We start from the raw sequence: 15803 nt of genomic DNA, 5'->3' as shown, positions 1-15803 counted from the left end.
ATGCTAGGCATGTGGCGCGAGAAGAGGCAGTGCCACCGGGTGATGTAGCTAGATGGCCCCTCTCTTTGGCTATATAAGAAATGTCAAAGCGCAGAGTGGACATACGGCAGGAGGCCTTCCAGGAGGTGAGAGCTTTTTTTTTATTATTTTTCGGGTCCGACGGGTGGCGTGATTGACGGTGGATTTACATCGATGAACACTATTTTTTATTTTTTAATAAAAGGATTTGTCAAAAACTGTCTCTTGTATTATTACTTTGTGACATTTTTTTGGTGAATGGGTAGGGGTACTATGTACCCGATACCGATTCATATGGGGGAGGGCAGGATCTGGGGGCCCCCTTGTTAAAGGGAGCTTTCAGATTCCGATAAGCCTCCTGCCCACAGACCCCGAAAACCACAGCTCAGGGATGTTGGGAAGAGGCCCTTGTCCCCATTAACATGGACAGGACAAATAGAGAGGGTGAATCTCCTTAATAAGGGCACGGACAGAAAGAAAAATATTTCCTTTAGTTGTACTTTAAGGCCCAAAGCCTTTTTCCTCCCCAAGATGGTTTCTTCCTTCAACCTTAACCAGGACATTGTCCTCCTCTGGAGGTGGTATGCTCTGTGAAAGTCTACCTCTCAACTACAACCTCTTTTCAGCAATCTTATTCATTCTTTATTCTTCCTGGGCCTATTAGCGTTTGTTTTCTGTGTTGCCCGCCAATCAGATGGACAGCTGTTGGATGTCATGCATTCTGAACTGTGTGACTTACCATTAAAATGTTTTCATGGATTATAGGACAGAGGTCTCTCCCCTTTGTTCTTTATGATCTCCCTATTGCTTACTGTTACGCTGTGACTAGCTGGGAGTGGGAAGGGTTATATAGGGCTTGACTGTGCAGCATTATTTTTGTGTCCAACCACCTAAAGGTAGCTGCATATGACCCATGGCTAAGACTAAAGATCTTGTGTCCTGGATTCACATTGTTGCAGAGCTTTCATGTACATTATTATGCTCATTGCATTAGAGCAGCCCAATTATTTTGAACGGGCTGTCAATGCAATGCACCTTCATTTTAATGCAGCACAGATAATGTGCACATCTGTGCATTGTGATGCACTAAAAAAAAAAAAAAGAAAAAAGCAACCTATGCCTTAACATACCATCGGGATTTCTATTAAAAATGTCCTGTCTCCTTTGAAACAAATAGTTGTCTTCTTGAATAGGAGACAGAGTGTGAGGTACAGGATACACATACTGTACATGAATCTACTTAAACTCATCATTCATCACTTGTGTGAACTAAAAGTCATGCAATTTTACTGTGCTTTTGATACGATTTTGACTGGACTTGATGCAATACCTATGTCTTTGGAACTCAAAACCCATTAAAATTGGCCCAAAGTAGTGCAGGGACTACCTTGAAGTCGTTGTGACTTGAAGTTGTACAGATATGAACGGTACTCATTGGAAATTATGGAGTACGACTTGTCATGCAACTTTGCCGTCCCAAATCGCAGGACAAGTTGCACAAGTGTGAAAGGGGCCTAAAAGTCTTACAATACCTATTCAAAATGTAAGAAGATTCCATCTTCTCAATTTATTTTCAAAACTCCTGGGACTGATGGCCTACTCATCAGATTTATTAAAAACTGTTTAAGATATATTTACTTTTAAGGTGGTTATAAAGTCCAATCATTTTTTACCTTAACACATTCTCTGTCTCACAACTGTTCAATACTTTCCTCAAATACTCTCTTGAGCCACTCCTCTCTTGATCCAGTTTTGTGCCCATCTGCAGCAGCGCTGTTCTCTGTTCCTCTTCTCACAGAACAAATTAAGCAGCTCCTGCTGCTGTTAATCAAATACTCTGAGGAAGGAGCAGGGGGCAGGGTCAAGCCATGCTGTGTGTGTCTATTGACCCACACAGCCCGATTCAGGAGTGTGCCTACAAGTGTGCCCCCATACCAAGTGGCTTGCTTTGGGGGCACTTACAGAAGAGGTGGAGCAGAGAATGCTGATGGGGGGACTTTAGAAGAGGAGGAAAGGGACCACTGTGTGCAATACCATATTTTTCATTTTAGGACCAACAACATAGCCTTTACAATCACTTTAAGCATTTTATACATGGCTCACATTTTGTCTGATTCTTGTTTTGTCGAGGTACCCAGGTAGAAAATTGTGGGGCGCATAATGACTGCATCAATCAGATACATTCATTGTTTAGTTATTTTGATGGCCACGGGTGCCAGCTATCTGAATACAATTGCCAGCAAGGGTGACTCTTTCATTTACACTGTTTAGCATGGGTGGGGGGAGAATTGTGCATGTATAGCTATCCATACAAAGGGCTGAACAAGAGAAGTGTCGAAGATTTCTCCATCCACGTTAAATAGCGTGGATAAAGGAATATTTACTGCCGTCTGTTGAAATAAAGTGATTGTAAAGTCTCTTTTTTTTTAATAACAAACATGTCATCCTTATCTCATCTGTGCAGTTGGTTTTGCACAGACTGGCCCAGATCATCCTCTTCTTGGGTCCCTCTTCAGCTCTCCTGGTCCCTCCCTCCTGTTGCGTGCCCCCACAGCAAGCAGTTTGCTATGGGGGCACCTGAGCCGAGTCACAGCTCCTTGTGTCCATTCAGGCATGAAGCTGAGACCTGGCCTGCCCCCTTCCTGATTGACTGAATGATTTTGCTTGACAGCAGCGAGAGCCAATTGTGCAGCGCTGCTGTCTCAGCTAATGAGGAGGGGAGTCCCAGGCAGCTTAGACGCTCCTGCAACATCGCTGGATAAAGGAAGACTCAAGTAAATATTAGGGGAGGGCTGCTGCACAAAGAAGTTTTTTTTTTTTTAATGCATAGATTGCATTAAGATAAAAAAACCTACCTTTACAATCGCTTTAAGCAGCTGGCAGGACCCACAGCTGCTGAATACCCCAACAGTGAATGCATCTAATTAGATGCAATGCCTTTTCGACCAACAATTTTCCACTTGGCTCATTTGTCAAAAGTCAATTGAAAAATATAGTGTAGTAGGGTGGTGCCTACAAGCCCCCCCAACCCCCCCCATTCCTCAAATTTCCTGCTGCATAATCCAGAATTAGAGCAGTATATGGCCAGCTTAAGGCATTGTTCCTTATTAGGACGTGTGTTGTTATAGCTTGTGTGTTACCTTATGTATTTTTGAAATACTTGACCCTATTTTATCTAAAATTTGGTACAGTTATTCCTTATTAATGTGCAGTAATGGCTGCGCAAACTCAAGGATCACATTTCACTAATTTTATTCCACATGTATGCTTGTTCTTTCTAGTTTTTATCTGTTATGTTGTAAAGTGACTGGTGCCTTTAACTTCTTTTACTGCCCCTTTCTTTTGTTTCTGCTAATGCATCTTTATCCTTTTCTTTTCTCTGCTGCCCTTCTGTCTGTCTTCTACATTTTGTATCCTTATCCTCGCCACTGTCTCCCATCTATTTGACATAACTGGTCTCATATTATAATGACCGGTTCTATAAATGTCTCTAACTTTCTCCATCTCTCCTTCTCTCTCCACCATCTCTCCACTGCCCTCGTTCTCTCTTTTCATTTCAATGTCGATGTTTATTTCCGCTCTCATTTTCTGTCTTCATTCATCTGTCTTCCATTTTTCTTATTGCCCCTTTCCTCTGCTTTCCTTGACATCTCTGGCCCCGACATTCTGTTATTCTGTCTATGGGATCACCGGTAGATCCGGATTAACAGAGAAGTGAGTATCAAGCTTGTGATCCTATCTCCCACCTTCCAAATCCAGGTGCATTAGTGCCTGGGATAAGTGCTGGAATTATATCACTTTATTATACTAAGACAACTAGTACCCTCTGATTAAAATACATAAATTCTAATATATCAGTAACTTCCAGCTTCTTCCCCCCAAACCCTCGCACATCTATCCTTATTTTCTTTTACAATCGCCCTTTTTATTCTCTCTTTTACTTTTCCTAAGCCCCTCTGTACATGATCTATTTCATGCTTTCTCTATTTACCCAATATTTCTCAGGAATCTCTGCTCCTCACTTTCTTTCTCTAATAATGCTCCATATTTCAACCATCCTCATTTTCCATACAAATACATCATTCAGTCAAAGGTTAGTAATCTGGTACAGATTACAAATTCATAACCATGTTAATAATTCAAATTTGGTATGTCATATAGCTATGTTTTGCTTTTGATTTCAGCTTGAGCTTTTAGTTTGTCACTAACTGTTACCTAAAACTAGATTTATTTTTTTGAAGGCATCTCTTAAGAATGGCTTCCTCTCCACTTGTCATTTCACCATTAAGCTCTCATTTATATTCTCTTTTGTCTTTATTTTATGAGTAGAGTCACATGGCACTATGTGGTCTCACTAATTAAAATTTAGAGAAAAGAAAAGTGACTACATTGCCTGTAACAAGCAGTTAAGTGCCGTATTAATTATTTCTTCTGTAACACAGAAATATCTGAATGCTGACTGGTTGCTACAAGCAACACGCACTTTTTCTTGTCCATTCTTTTCATAAATCTTCTTTTTGCCTGTAAACAGAATTAAACACTAATTACGTTTGGAACTTATGTGCTCCATGAACATTAATTGCATTGGACAGGATAATAGAGCTCTAAGCGCTGATTCCAGTATGTATCCATGTGACACTACCCCAAATCTTGGTTTTTAGAATTGGTTGAGTCCTGTAAAGATTGTGGTGTAAGTGTTATTTGATAAGCACACACCATTTGTCTGTCCACCCCTGAGCTTATTACTCTACCTGTCTCTTTGTGGGATCACAGTGCTTGCTGAAATGCATGGTGGGATTTTTGGACAGACTGGAAGTCAGCATTGTATTGTTCATATTTCCTTTTTTTCTTTCATTTGTAGGGCTATCACAGATCAAACCACTTCATTGCAACACAAGGTAGGTGGTAATGGTAATATCAGCACTACTGTTTCTTTGGTATTAATGCTGATAACAAAATTCCTAATGTCAAACTTTTGTGAAATACCAGGTGATGTATACAACTGAGCAAACATTATTTTATTAAAAAAAAATAAATTTCAAAGTCAAATGGATATCATTTATGTGCTCTATTAATGCATTTTTTTAAAATAAAGAGAGCAGGTGTAAGTATTCTTTGTTGCTATTGTATGCATATTGACCCTCATGGGCAGACACAAAGCATAATACAAATTCCTGTTTAACTCTGAATGATCACATATTTTGTGTTTCTCCCTGTGGCAGTCCATAATACAAATTGAGAATGTGACATAGCTATTAAGATTTGAAGGGAATATCAACTTTGCCCAGGGTTCATCTGTTCTGAGATTAATCAATGATGCATGATAAAGCAGCTTTTACATGTAATCATTTATACGAATCTGATTTCTGATCCACTGCAGGTCCCAAGCAAGACATGATCTATGACTTTTGGAGAATGGTTTGGCAAGAACACTGCTCAAGTATAGTAATGATCACTAAGCTGGTGGAAGTTGGAAGGGTATGTATTATTCTGATTACTATGTATGTTGTATGTTTGAAGAAAGTACATGATGAAAGTTATGATAATAAATCTTTAGAGCAGCTACCTGTTTGGGTATATTAGTGTAAATACCTAGAGGTAATTTTGTCCATTTAGGCAACCTCTTCTTTATTAACAGTACAAATAAAGATGGGTAGGCTTTCCTTATGTGTTACTTCTTGCTATTTCTTTAAAGGTTCTCATTATCTAAGTCAGTATACAGCGAGTAGTAATTAGTCACATTCAACTAGACTTGTTCTGTGATGTTGAAGACAGTTTTTAGCTTCTTCATCTGTTCTATCTGTTCTACTAAGTGTCGAGAAGATAATGGGTTAGTTCACCTTTGGCCAAAGTTAAGCTCAGTGATGCTGTGGCAGAGTTATTTAATAGTTGCGGTGAGCAGCAACAACTAGGAGTGGCCTAGCAATGTCCTAGTAACAGGGCAGGATAGGTGAAAGCAATTTTCAGCTAGGCTTTGCGAGGTGAGTAGATGTTCTGTAGCAAGAGCATTGTCCAATTTCAGTCAAAGCTGTAGTTTGTTTTAAATACAGGCAACCCTTACCTACATAGGCATTTTTCAAAAACAGGATGGGAGGTTTGAAAGTTGTGGTTGGTGTCAGAAAGCCTGCATTAGTGTTAATTCCTTGATTAACGAGCAATTAATGAAAAGTTAATGACCAAAATTGTGAATTTTTGTAATTTGGCACTGGGTTTGTGTTCACAAAAAACTTGGATTTTGATGTTTATTACATGTCAAGAAAGGGGATACTTGGGCTTATACATTTACAGAAAACTCACCCATACAGACCAGTATCTGCTTTTGGACTCCAACCACCGAATGGAATCAACTTATTTCCCTCACTAACGTGGGGCCGCTGGATGTGCGTTATAAAATGTATGTAGCTGCGGCTACATACAGCATACCGTACTGTGTTTGGGAACACAGTGGCATCTATCACAGCGGAGCTCATACATTCAGAGTGTTCAGTGTATTCTATCAATGAACAGAAAGCTTCCTCTGATAGGCTGAGTCAGAGAGGCGGGCTGATGATGTCACAACCTTTGACTCAATCAGAGGAAGCTTTTTTTCATTGATAGAATTCATTACCCTGAATGGCTGAGCGCTGATGTGATAGACTCTACTGTGATCCGGGTATGAGACTGGAAGTTTTTGCTCAAACCCAGAACACAGTGCAGTATGCTGTACATAGCCTCTTCTATATGCAGTTTATACTGCACATTCAGCGGCCTGACATGTTAGTGAGGGACATAGTTCATTTGGGCCAAGCTGGTCCAAACGAACTATGCAAAGTGTTTGAAAAGATGAAGTTCAGCTTTAAGGTCCCTTTTACACTGGCGTTTTAATCAGGTCCACCTGTCAGTTTTTCAGGCTGAATTGATTGGTAGGTACATGTATTCCTCCAGACAAGCAGGTGAAAACAGATTTGTGACTGTTTACACCTGCCTACCTCCAGATTCACTAAAGAAACTCTGTTTAGGTGAAGCAGATCAGAGGTAGCCCAGTATAAATGTGCAGCAGAGCCTCCCCATAGAGAAGAGCAGACTCTGTCTGTGTCCGCTGTGCAGAAACTGAGTGGATACAGACCTGTCATCTACCCACTCTGCTTTGATCAGCAGTGGATTAATGGACATATCCCCTGCTGATCAAAACGGAGTCCGCCCTGTGTGAAAGAAGCCTAACCATCATACTAATATAGGGAGAAACTAGCTGGTATTTGCACCTTATGAAAGTGTGCGGCAGGGGGTAATTAGTAATACTTAGTTGCATCACTGGACTTTGGGAATGCTGTCACCTCTGCTTAGACATGGACCTGTTTACAGTTGACACTGTTAATCTACTGTTTCTCTGCTTGCATTCTGCCTCCTAAAAGGTTTCCTTGTAACCACTAACTTTGAACAGCTTATTTTGTTATTGCCTGTTAAAGTTAAAGGGAATCTGTTATAGAAATATGGGAGCTACAATTGCAGAGTTGTAGGCTCCAAGGCTGTCATCTTCATCCTTTTTTTTACTGGTTAGTAAATCAATGACCTGGAACAAACACGGTCATATTAGGGATCCCAACAACTTCTATTTACATATTTGTTACACGTCTATGACTCAGCAAGTAGCGAACAAAAGATACTGATGCCAGCCCCAAGGCTCTCATATTTTATACTGACATATTTTTCTAAAGGTAAATCTTTCAGGAGAAAGGTATGGGGACTTCAGTTGCTGAGCTCATTCTGAAAACTGCAGTTATTCTAACCCGCTAGCATCAGTGATGTGAGTTGCAATCTGACTAGGGACATTTGTACATGTTAAGGCCCGTACACACGTACCGATCGTCGGCATACAAACGTCGGTGGACGAAGGATCTGCCGATTGTACGCGTGTTAGTATGGTGCCTCCGACAGATGTCTGCGCACAATCCGCGGACAAAAGTCTTTTGTGCAAACATGAAAATATTTGTATGCCGACACCAGAACGGACGATTGTTCGCCTGTCAGTACACAATTCGGCCGACAGACCGCAGATTTGCAAGACTGGGCATGCTCAGAAAATAGAAAACACAGGGAAAGTTAACCATTACATGACATCACTTCTGCAGTCGGCGGACAAAATTCTTGTGCTGTCCTTGTGCTGTCTTTGCACTTTTCAGCAGACACCGACATCCCGGGGAGAAAAGAGGAACATTTGTAAGCCGACCATCGGTACGTGTGTACGGGGCTTTAGGAAGCTCAGAGAATTGTGTTGCACATGTTCCGGATCAGTAACTCAAGTATTAAAATCAGCTACAGAATGACAGCCAAGCAGTTAGCCTTTTCAGAAAGAGATCATTAATGTTTCTGTATTTCATGGCAGGTTCCCTAAAAAGTAGTGTAATGAGTTGGACTTGCTGCTTTTCTGTTTTTACAAACATTAAAAGTTTGCCTGTGACTAAGAAATAACTCAGCAGACTGACGGTTAACTCCTTTGATAGAGAAATCCGCAGATCCATGTTTAATCTTTCCCAGCTGAGGGAGACTAGCAGTACATTGATTAAGCCCATTTCTTGAATGCATAATGTGTTGGCTCTGCAGCTATGGGAAGGAATGTGACATAAAGGTAGATTATGAATGGGATAATCATATATAGACAAAAAGGAGGAAACACAGAATCCAGCAGATGTTTGATATTTCTCACAAATTTATATTCATAAGAATATGGCCTTTGTCACGTAGACATATAGTTGTAAGGAGAAATAGCAGTTGTTGCTGTGAACTGGATGCTTCTTTGCATGGCTAATATGATTAGTATTGTCGCTGTGTTCCTCTGACGGGTAATTAAGAACAATGTTCCTTACATCAGATCATTTTTTAAATTGTGTTTTCTCGTAAATCTCCATTAACTGTAATGATTTTGTTTGGTCTCTGCTGGTCTAATTTTCCCTTCTCATTAGCAGTCTTCCTTCAGCACCCTCCCAAACATTGCTGACGTGAAAGCGATGTAATTAGTTTACTCTCTTTATCACTGTGTGTCTTGTATTGCATCCATCACACAGTCGTAGGCTTAACACACTTCATGAACCATACTTCCCCTTCTGCTCGCCTGGATGGACTCCATGTGCCATCTAAGCATTTTTCTTATGCCTTTTTATCATCTTCCTGGAGAAAAATATGCTCCATTCAAAGTACATTATTTTTGTTGTTAGAGCTCTGAGAAGAGGCAATAAATTCATGTTAGCCTGCAGGGGGGTACAGACATTTTGTCCCTTCCTTCTATCTGTCTTTGTCATTGGGTCTCGCCTTTTTCTTCAGTTCTTCAGGCTGTGCATGTCTAACTGATGCATAATGTGGGCAGATTTTTTTCTATCGTAGCAAATTAAGTTCTCACACACTGAAAATGCAACAGGTGGCCTAGGCTTTTTAAGTTACCCTTGGCTAACTCAGGTTTTGCATATTAGATTGTAGCCCAATAACATTATTTTCACATGCACTTTTAATATGTTAGGTGCACATGGTTTAGCCACTCCAGTTGTATTCTTTGTCAATTAAATGGTGTCATAGAAGTGAACAATTCTGCTCTGGTTTAGCAAAAACCAAAAAAAAAAAAAAAAAAAACATTTAAAAGAAAACTATGATAAATTTTATTTTATAATTTTTTTTGTATATATTTTTGTATATTTTTATATATTTTGTATTATACAATATTTTTATTTTACAGAGAATTATTAATTATATATTTTCTATTATACAATATTTTACAGAGAATTATTTAATACACATGCTCTATTGACATTGTATATTCACAGAGGATTGGTTTTTAAAAGAGATAGTGCAGTAAACGTTGGTTTCAGAGGGCATTTGACAGGAGGCTGGGAGGCAATATGTTGCCTCCTCACTGCCTGTTATAACCCTGAAAAGTCTGTATGACCATCCAGCAACAGCATGGATTACATGCACTTGTGGGGCTGTTGTGGTGTGGTCTCGGCTCCTGACAGGTGGTATTCATTTTTGCCATTGGCCTAAGGGCTGGTTCACACAAATGCGACCACAGGTTCCTGTTGGGGTCCGGTGCGTCCCTATTCAACGGTTCCGATGGGAATCCGGTCCGAATTTGTGCCTGAATTTGCACCTAAATCGGACCAGAAGATGCACAGGATTCTTTTTCAATGCAGACCGCGGCAGGCCCTGTACCTGTGTGAACTGGCTCCAAACTCGCCTGTCATGCAAATTGGATGCGGGAAACCCTGCATCCAAGTTGCATATGTGTGAACCCAGCCTGAAGCTTGGAAATCGACCAGCTGACTAGAAAAGTTAAATATGTCAAATGCATATGCAATATTTCATATATACCTGACTCAAACAATATAGAAACTTTGTATTTCGTTGTTTTAAACATTCTGAATGAAAATGAAAATTATAAAACAGTGTACATACTACATTTTAATAATATAAGTATTCGACTTTGTTAGGTGTCATGTATTAAGTTTAGACCACAAACAACGGCACTCATACAAAGGGTATTTGAATAAAAAACTGTATTTTTTTTGTCCATAAACATTTACGATTTACACCCCACCCAGGTGAAGTGTAGCAAATATTGGCCAGATACCACTGAAACATATGGAGATATTCGCATAACTTTGATTAACACAGAAACTTTGGCAGAATATACTGTGAGGACACTTGCTCTGGAACGGGTAAGAGACTAAATCAAAATGAGTAGGCTTGTGATCAACATAATTCAGCATTCATCATCAATAAGTGTCTTTTTGCTCATATATATTTTTATCGCAAACATTCACTATGGGACCTATTCCGAATGTAAGCCAGAAAATTGAGCACTACAATTGTCAGTTTTAACTTTCAGTACATTTCCAGGTTGAAGATCGTAACTTATATTCTGTGCAATTGATAAAATACCTGTGTTACTCTGTTTCTAGCTTTTAGAATATGTCTTTACTGTAGCCCCCTCCCCTTTACTGATTATAATGTCTCCCTGGTTTTTTAAGTTTATATCTGAATATTTGGCTGTTTTTGACAAAAAAGAGAACAATTTTTTTTTTTTCTATTTTGGATTTTTTTTCTTTGTTTTTGTTTTCTAAAATAGGGGAAACAATATATATAGATGCTTTTTATTGGATCTGAGTTCTTCGGGTTTTGATCATTTAGATGTTTTTCTTTCTGTTTATTTTTGTTTTGTGCCCTGCTGGATTTTTGTGTTTTTTGCTCTGTACATAAGTCACCCCAAAAGTTAAATTATTAATATAACTGTTATGGCTTTTTGAGCTTTTAAACATCACAGGGTTGAAAAGTATATTGTGGGTCTGCATGTCCTTATTACCACTGCACATGTATTTCGTTTTGAAGTAGTTTTGGACAAGCTGGCATTACTTGCAGTGTCTAATTTCTCCTTGTTATTACTTATTACTCGTCCAGCTGTTCCTCATTTGTTTATAGTGATTTCAGTTAGTAACATCAGCTCTTGATGCAAAGAAATCTGAGAGCTGTATGTCACACCCACTACTACGATTAAGCCCTGTGGGAGGGTGAAACGCGTCAGTTGGGGTATGGCTTGGGAGGGTACAAGCTGAAGCCTCTTCTTTACTCATAAACTGGGCTGTTTACAGTGTGCGTTTCTACCCTTGTCAGCAGGTATCGTCTACTATATTACCACCATCAGAAGGATGTACTCTGACAGCCGATCCAGCTGATCAGTGACTACAGCCGCTGATCAATTTTCTAATGCTCAACATGTTGATTGAAAAATCAACTTCTGTTGAGCGGGGGAGCACACACTGATCAGTATTTGGCCAGCTTTAGGAAATGCTTCATCTTGTTTTAAGTAGATTGATGGTGTTATTCTCCCAACATGGTCCTCTCAGACAAGAGTCATTTAACTGAAGCTCAAGGACTGTATGTTAAAAAAAAAAAGTAAAATTAAATACTTTTCCAAATGCACTTTAGAAATTATCGCTTATAATCAAATTTGTTATAAACTCAAAACAAATCACAGCATTATATATTAAACCTATTATCACTCCAGTCCCAACAAACATATCAAAACATATTCTTGTACTAGTCCCAAAATGGTTAGTGTCCAAATAATTGTTTTCATACTATAAAGCACCTCAATCACTTGCTTGGAATAGCCACCACCTCTTGTTGAGATCACTGCTATTCGTGCATGAATAAATAAATATGCGCTCCCCCTCAGTTGTTGACCTCTAGCTTACAAGTGGTCGAACATGCCTATGTAATAAGGCTTTCTTCACCAGCCAGCATCCATGACCTTTCAGCTTAGACCACTATCGTCATGTTCAAGGAAACTTGTTATATGTATGTTCCTCAGTTTAAAAAATAAAGGGACATCTAGTGCTCTACGTTGCAGTAAAGATTTATTAATATGCCATTAAATATACACTCACATCTTATGACATAAACAGTGCTTTGATCCACATCCAATCTTCATGTAACATAGTGTACCCTCGGAAGTTACAATCCTAATGTCCCTCAGACAGGATCCCCGGCACCCTGCTCACTAGTGTGTGATAACATCACAGACCTTGCTTGACATGTTGCAACCTGTATGGACTTCTTCAGTAGCTACAGGCCAGTCAGTGCCATTGAGCTATATTGGGACACTCTGCCCCCCCCCGTATGTTGTTGGAGGTTTATATAGGAAGTGGTATTAATGTTTGTCCTCATTTAAAGCTTTCCTAATGATATCTTGCTTCTTACGCATCCCTTCTGTAGATTTAAATGCATTCATACATTGGATTGTGTCTCAAATTAGAATTTTAATTTAAAAAAGCCACCTTGAATATACAGTGGGTAATTTAAAAAAGCCACCTTGAATATACAGTGGGTACGGAAAGTATTCAGACCCCCTTCAATTTTTCACTCTTTGTTATATTGCAGCCATTTGCTAAAATCATTTAAGTTCATTCTTCTTCCTCATGAATGTACACACAGCTCCCCATATTGACGGAAAAACACAGAATTGTTAACATTGTTGCAGATTTATTAAAAAAGAAAAACTGAAATATTACATGGTCCTAAGTATTCAGACCCTTTGCTGTGACACTCGTATATTTAACTCAGGTGCTTTCCATTTCTTCTGATCATCCTTGAGATGGTTCTACACCTTCATTTGAGTCCAGCTGTGTTTGATTATACTGATTGGACTTGATTAGGAAAGCCACACACCTGTCTATATAAGACCTTCCAGATCACAATGCATGCCAGAGCAAATGAGAATCATGAGGTCAAAGGAACTGCCTGAAGAGCTCAGAGACAGAATTGTGGCAAGGCACAGATCTGGCCAAGGTTACAAAAGATTTCTGCTGCACTTAAGGTTCCTAAGAGCACAGTGGCCTCCATAATCCTCAAATGGAAGACGTTTGGGACGACCAGAACCCTTCCAAGAGCTGGCCGTCCGGCCAAACTGAGCTATCGGGGGAGAAGAGCCTTGGTGAGAGAGGTAAAGAAGAACCCAAAGATCACTGTGGCTGAGCTCCAGAGATGCAGTCAGTAGATGGGAGAAAGTTGTAGAAAGTCAACCATCACTGCAGCCCTCCACCAGTCGGGGCTTTATGGCAGAGTGGCCCGACGGAAGCCTCTCCTCAGTGTAAGACACATGAAAGCCCGCATGGAGTTTGCTAAAAAACACCTGAAGGACTCCAAGATGGTGAGAAATAAGATTCTCTTGTCTGATGAGACCAAAATAGAACTTTTTGGCCTTAATTCTAAGCGGTATGTGTGGAGAAAACCAGGCACTGCTCATCACCTGTCCAATACAGTCCCAACAGTGAAGCATGGTGGTGGCAGCATCATGCTGTGGGGGGTGTTTTTCAGCTGCAGGGACAGGACCACTGGTTGCAATCGAGGGAAAGATGAATGCGGCCAAGTACAGGGATATCCTGGACAAAAACCTTCTCCAGAGTGCTCTGGACCTCAGACTGGGCCGAAGGTTTACCTTCCAACAAGACAATGACCCTAAGCACACAGCTAAAATAATGAAGGAGTGGCTTCACAACAACTCCGTGACTGTTCTTGAATGGCCCAGCCAGAGCCCTGACTTAAACCCAATTGAGCATCTCTGGAGAGACCTAAAAATGGCTGTCCACCAACGTTTACCATCCAAACTGACAGAACTGGAGAGGATCTGCAAGGAGGAATGGCAGAGGATCCCCAAATCCAGGTGTGAAAGACTTGTTGCATCTTTCCCAAAAAGACTCCTGGCTGTATTAGATCAAAAGGGGGCTTCTACTAAATACTGAGCAAAGGGTCTGAATACTTAGGACCATGTGATATTTCAGTTTTTCTTTTTTAATAAATCTGCAACAACGTCAACAATTCTGTGTTTTTCTGTCAGTATGGGGTGCTATGTGTACATTCATGAGGAAGAAGAATGAACTTAAATGATTTTAGCAAATGGCTGCAATATAACAAAGAGTGAAAAATTTAAGGGGGTCTGAATACTTTCCGTACCCACTGTATATGTTTGGTTTTTAGCTACAGACTAGGACTCACCTCTGCAGGTTTAAATTTAAAATGAGATGTTTCCTGTCCGGTACTAATTTTCTTGAAAAATGTTGGAGACCAACACACCTATTTTCCTTTTTTTTTAGCGTGGTTATACTGCCAGACATGAAGTAAAGCAGTTTCACTTTCTCTCATGGCCAGAACATGGTGTTCCATTTCATGCCACAGGGTTGCTTGCCTTTATCCGAAGAGTCAAGTCCTCCACACCCCCTGATGCTGGACCTGTTGTAGTACATTGCAGGTCAGTAATAGAGTGCACTTTTTTCTAACGCACTTCACGTTTTTTTCGATGTGTGGTTTCAACTTATATTTATTTGTCTTTGCAGTGCGGGAGCTGGAAGGACAGGCTGCTACATTGTCCTAGATGTAATGCTGGACATGGCAGAATGTGAAGGGGTTGTGGATATTTACAACTGTGTCAAAACACTATGCTCTCGGCGTATCAACATGGTTCAAACACAGGTAATAAAGCTGGTTAGGGGGTTCATGTGTTAAAGAGGATAAAGCTGATAGTGGAGTAAAAATTGCTGCAAGCAAAGTGTTTGCCGACAATTAGTTGTCTCCATTTTTATTGATCCAGGAGCAGTACGTTTTTATCCATGATGCAATCCTGGAGGCATGCCTGTGTGGTGATACAGCAATACCAATTTGTGACTTCAAACAAACTTACAAGGAGATGCTACAGATAGACACACAGAGCAATTCGACACACCTGAGGGATGAATTCCAGGTAATGTACCATTTTGAACTAATTACAATTTTTGTTGCTATGGTTGTACTTCCTTGCATTAGACTGCTTACCTTTCTGTATAATGGACTAGTGGTTGCCAGTATTGGTACTTAGAGCCTCGTTCACACTATACGTGTATAAAAACTGATGGAAAAATGCACAGCTTGTTCACACAGGTAACAATTGTTCTCTGTGTGCCCTGTTCACACTATAACACTGCTGTCACTTGAGTTTTTTTTTCCTGCGCAGGTGTATGAAACGTAAATTCTTTGCAAGGGTACAAAGAAAATAATTGTTCCCTATATGCACTGCTTAGACCACAATGTTGATGCCACGTCAGCTTTTTTTCTGCACAGTAAAGTGCATACATGTTGCAGATTTATGTGCAGAAAAAATCTGCACATGATAACAGTGTTGTGGTGTGAACATAGAACAATGGTTTTCTTTATGCCCTTACAGAACACATGCAGAAAAACTTTCTGCATATGCCAGCCTAAAAATAACAGGTTTGCTTTTCAAAAGGTGC

General features: G+C 40.0%; 1 protein-coding gene across 3 annotated transcripts in view; it reads left to right on the top strand.

Moving 5' to 3' along the window:
- The window catches only part of PTPRU (protein tyrosine phosphatase receptor type U), a 231435-nt gene that overhangs the window by 174362 nt on the left and 41270 nt on the right, over window positions 1-15803 (top strand). For 2 of the 3 annotated variants that reach the window (XM_082245604.1, XM_082245606.1), the window contains 7 exons: window positions 3715-3732; window positions 4880-4916; window positions 5399-5496; window positions 10584-10700; window positions 14634-14788; window positions 14874-15009; window positions 15128-15277. In XM_082245604.1, the coding sequence (XP_082101730.1) occupies window positions 3715-3732; window positions 4880-4916; window positions 5399-5496; window positions 10584-10700; window positions 14634-14788; window positions 14874-15009; window positions 15128-15277 (711 nt within the window). The remainder of the gene's footprint in view (window positions 1-3714; window positions 3733-4879; window positions 4917-5398; window positions 5497-10583; window positions 10701-14633; window positions 14789-14873; window positions 15010-15127; window positions 15278-15803) is intronic. The other variant, XM_082245605.1, reaches the window with a different exon arrangement.

This window comes from Pelophylax lessonae, assembly GCF_965119305.1.
Source record: "Pelophylax lessonae genome assembly, chromosome: 2".
NCBI classification, from domain to species: domain Eukaryota; kingdom Metazoa; phylum Chordata; class Amphibia; order Anura; family Ranidae; genus Pelophylax; species Pelophylax lessonae.
The sequence above is the reverse complement of the archived record's forward strand: the minus strand, read 5'-3'. Positions and strand labels throughout refer to the sequence as shown.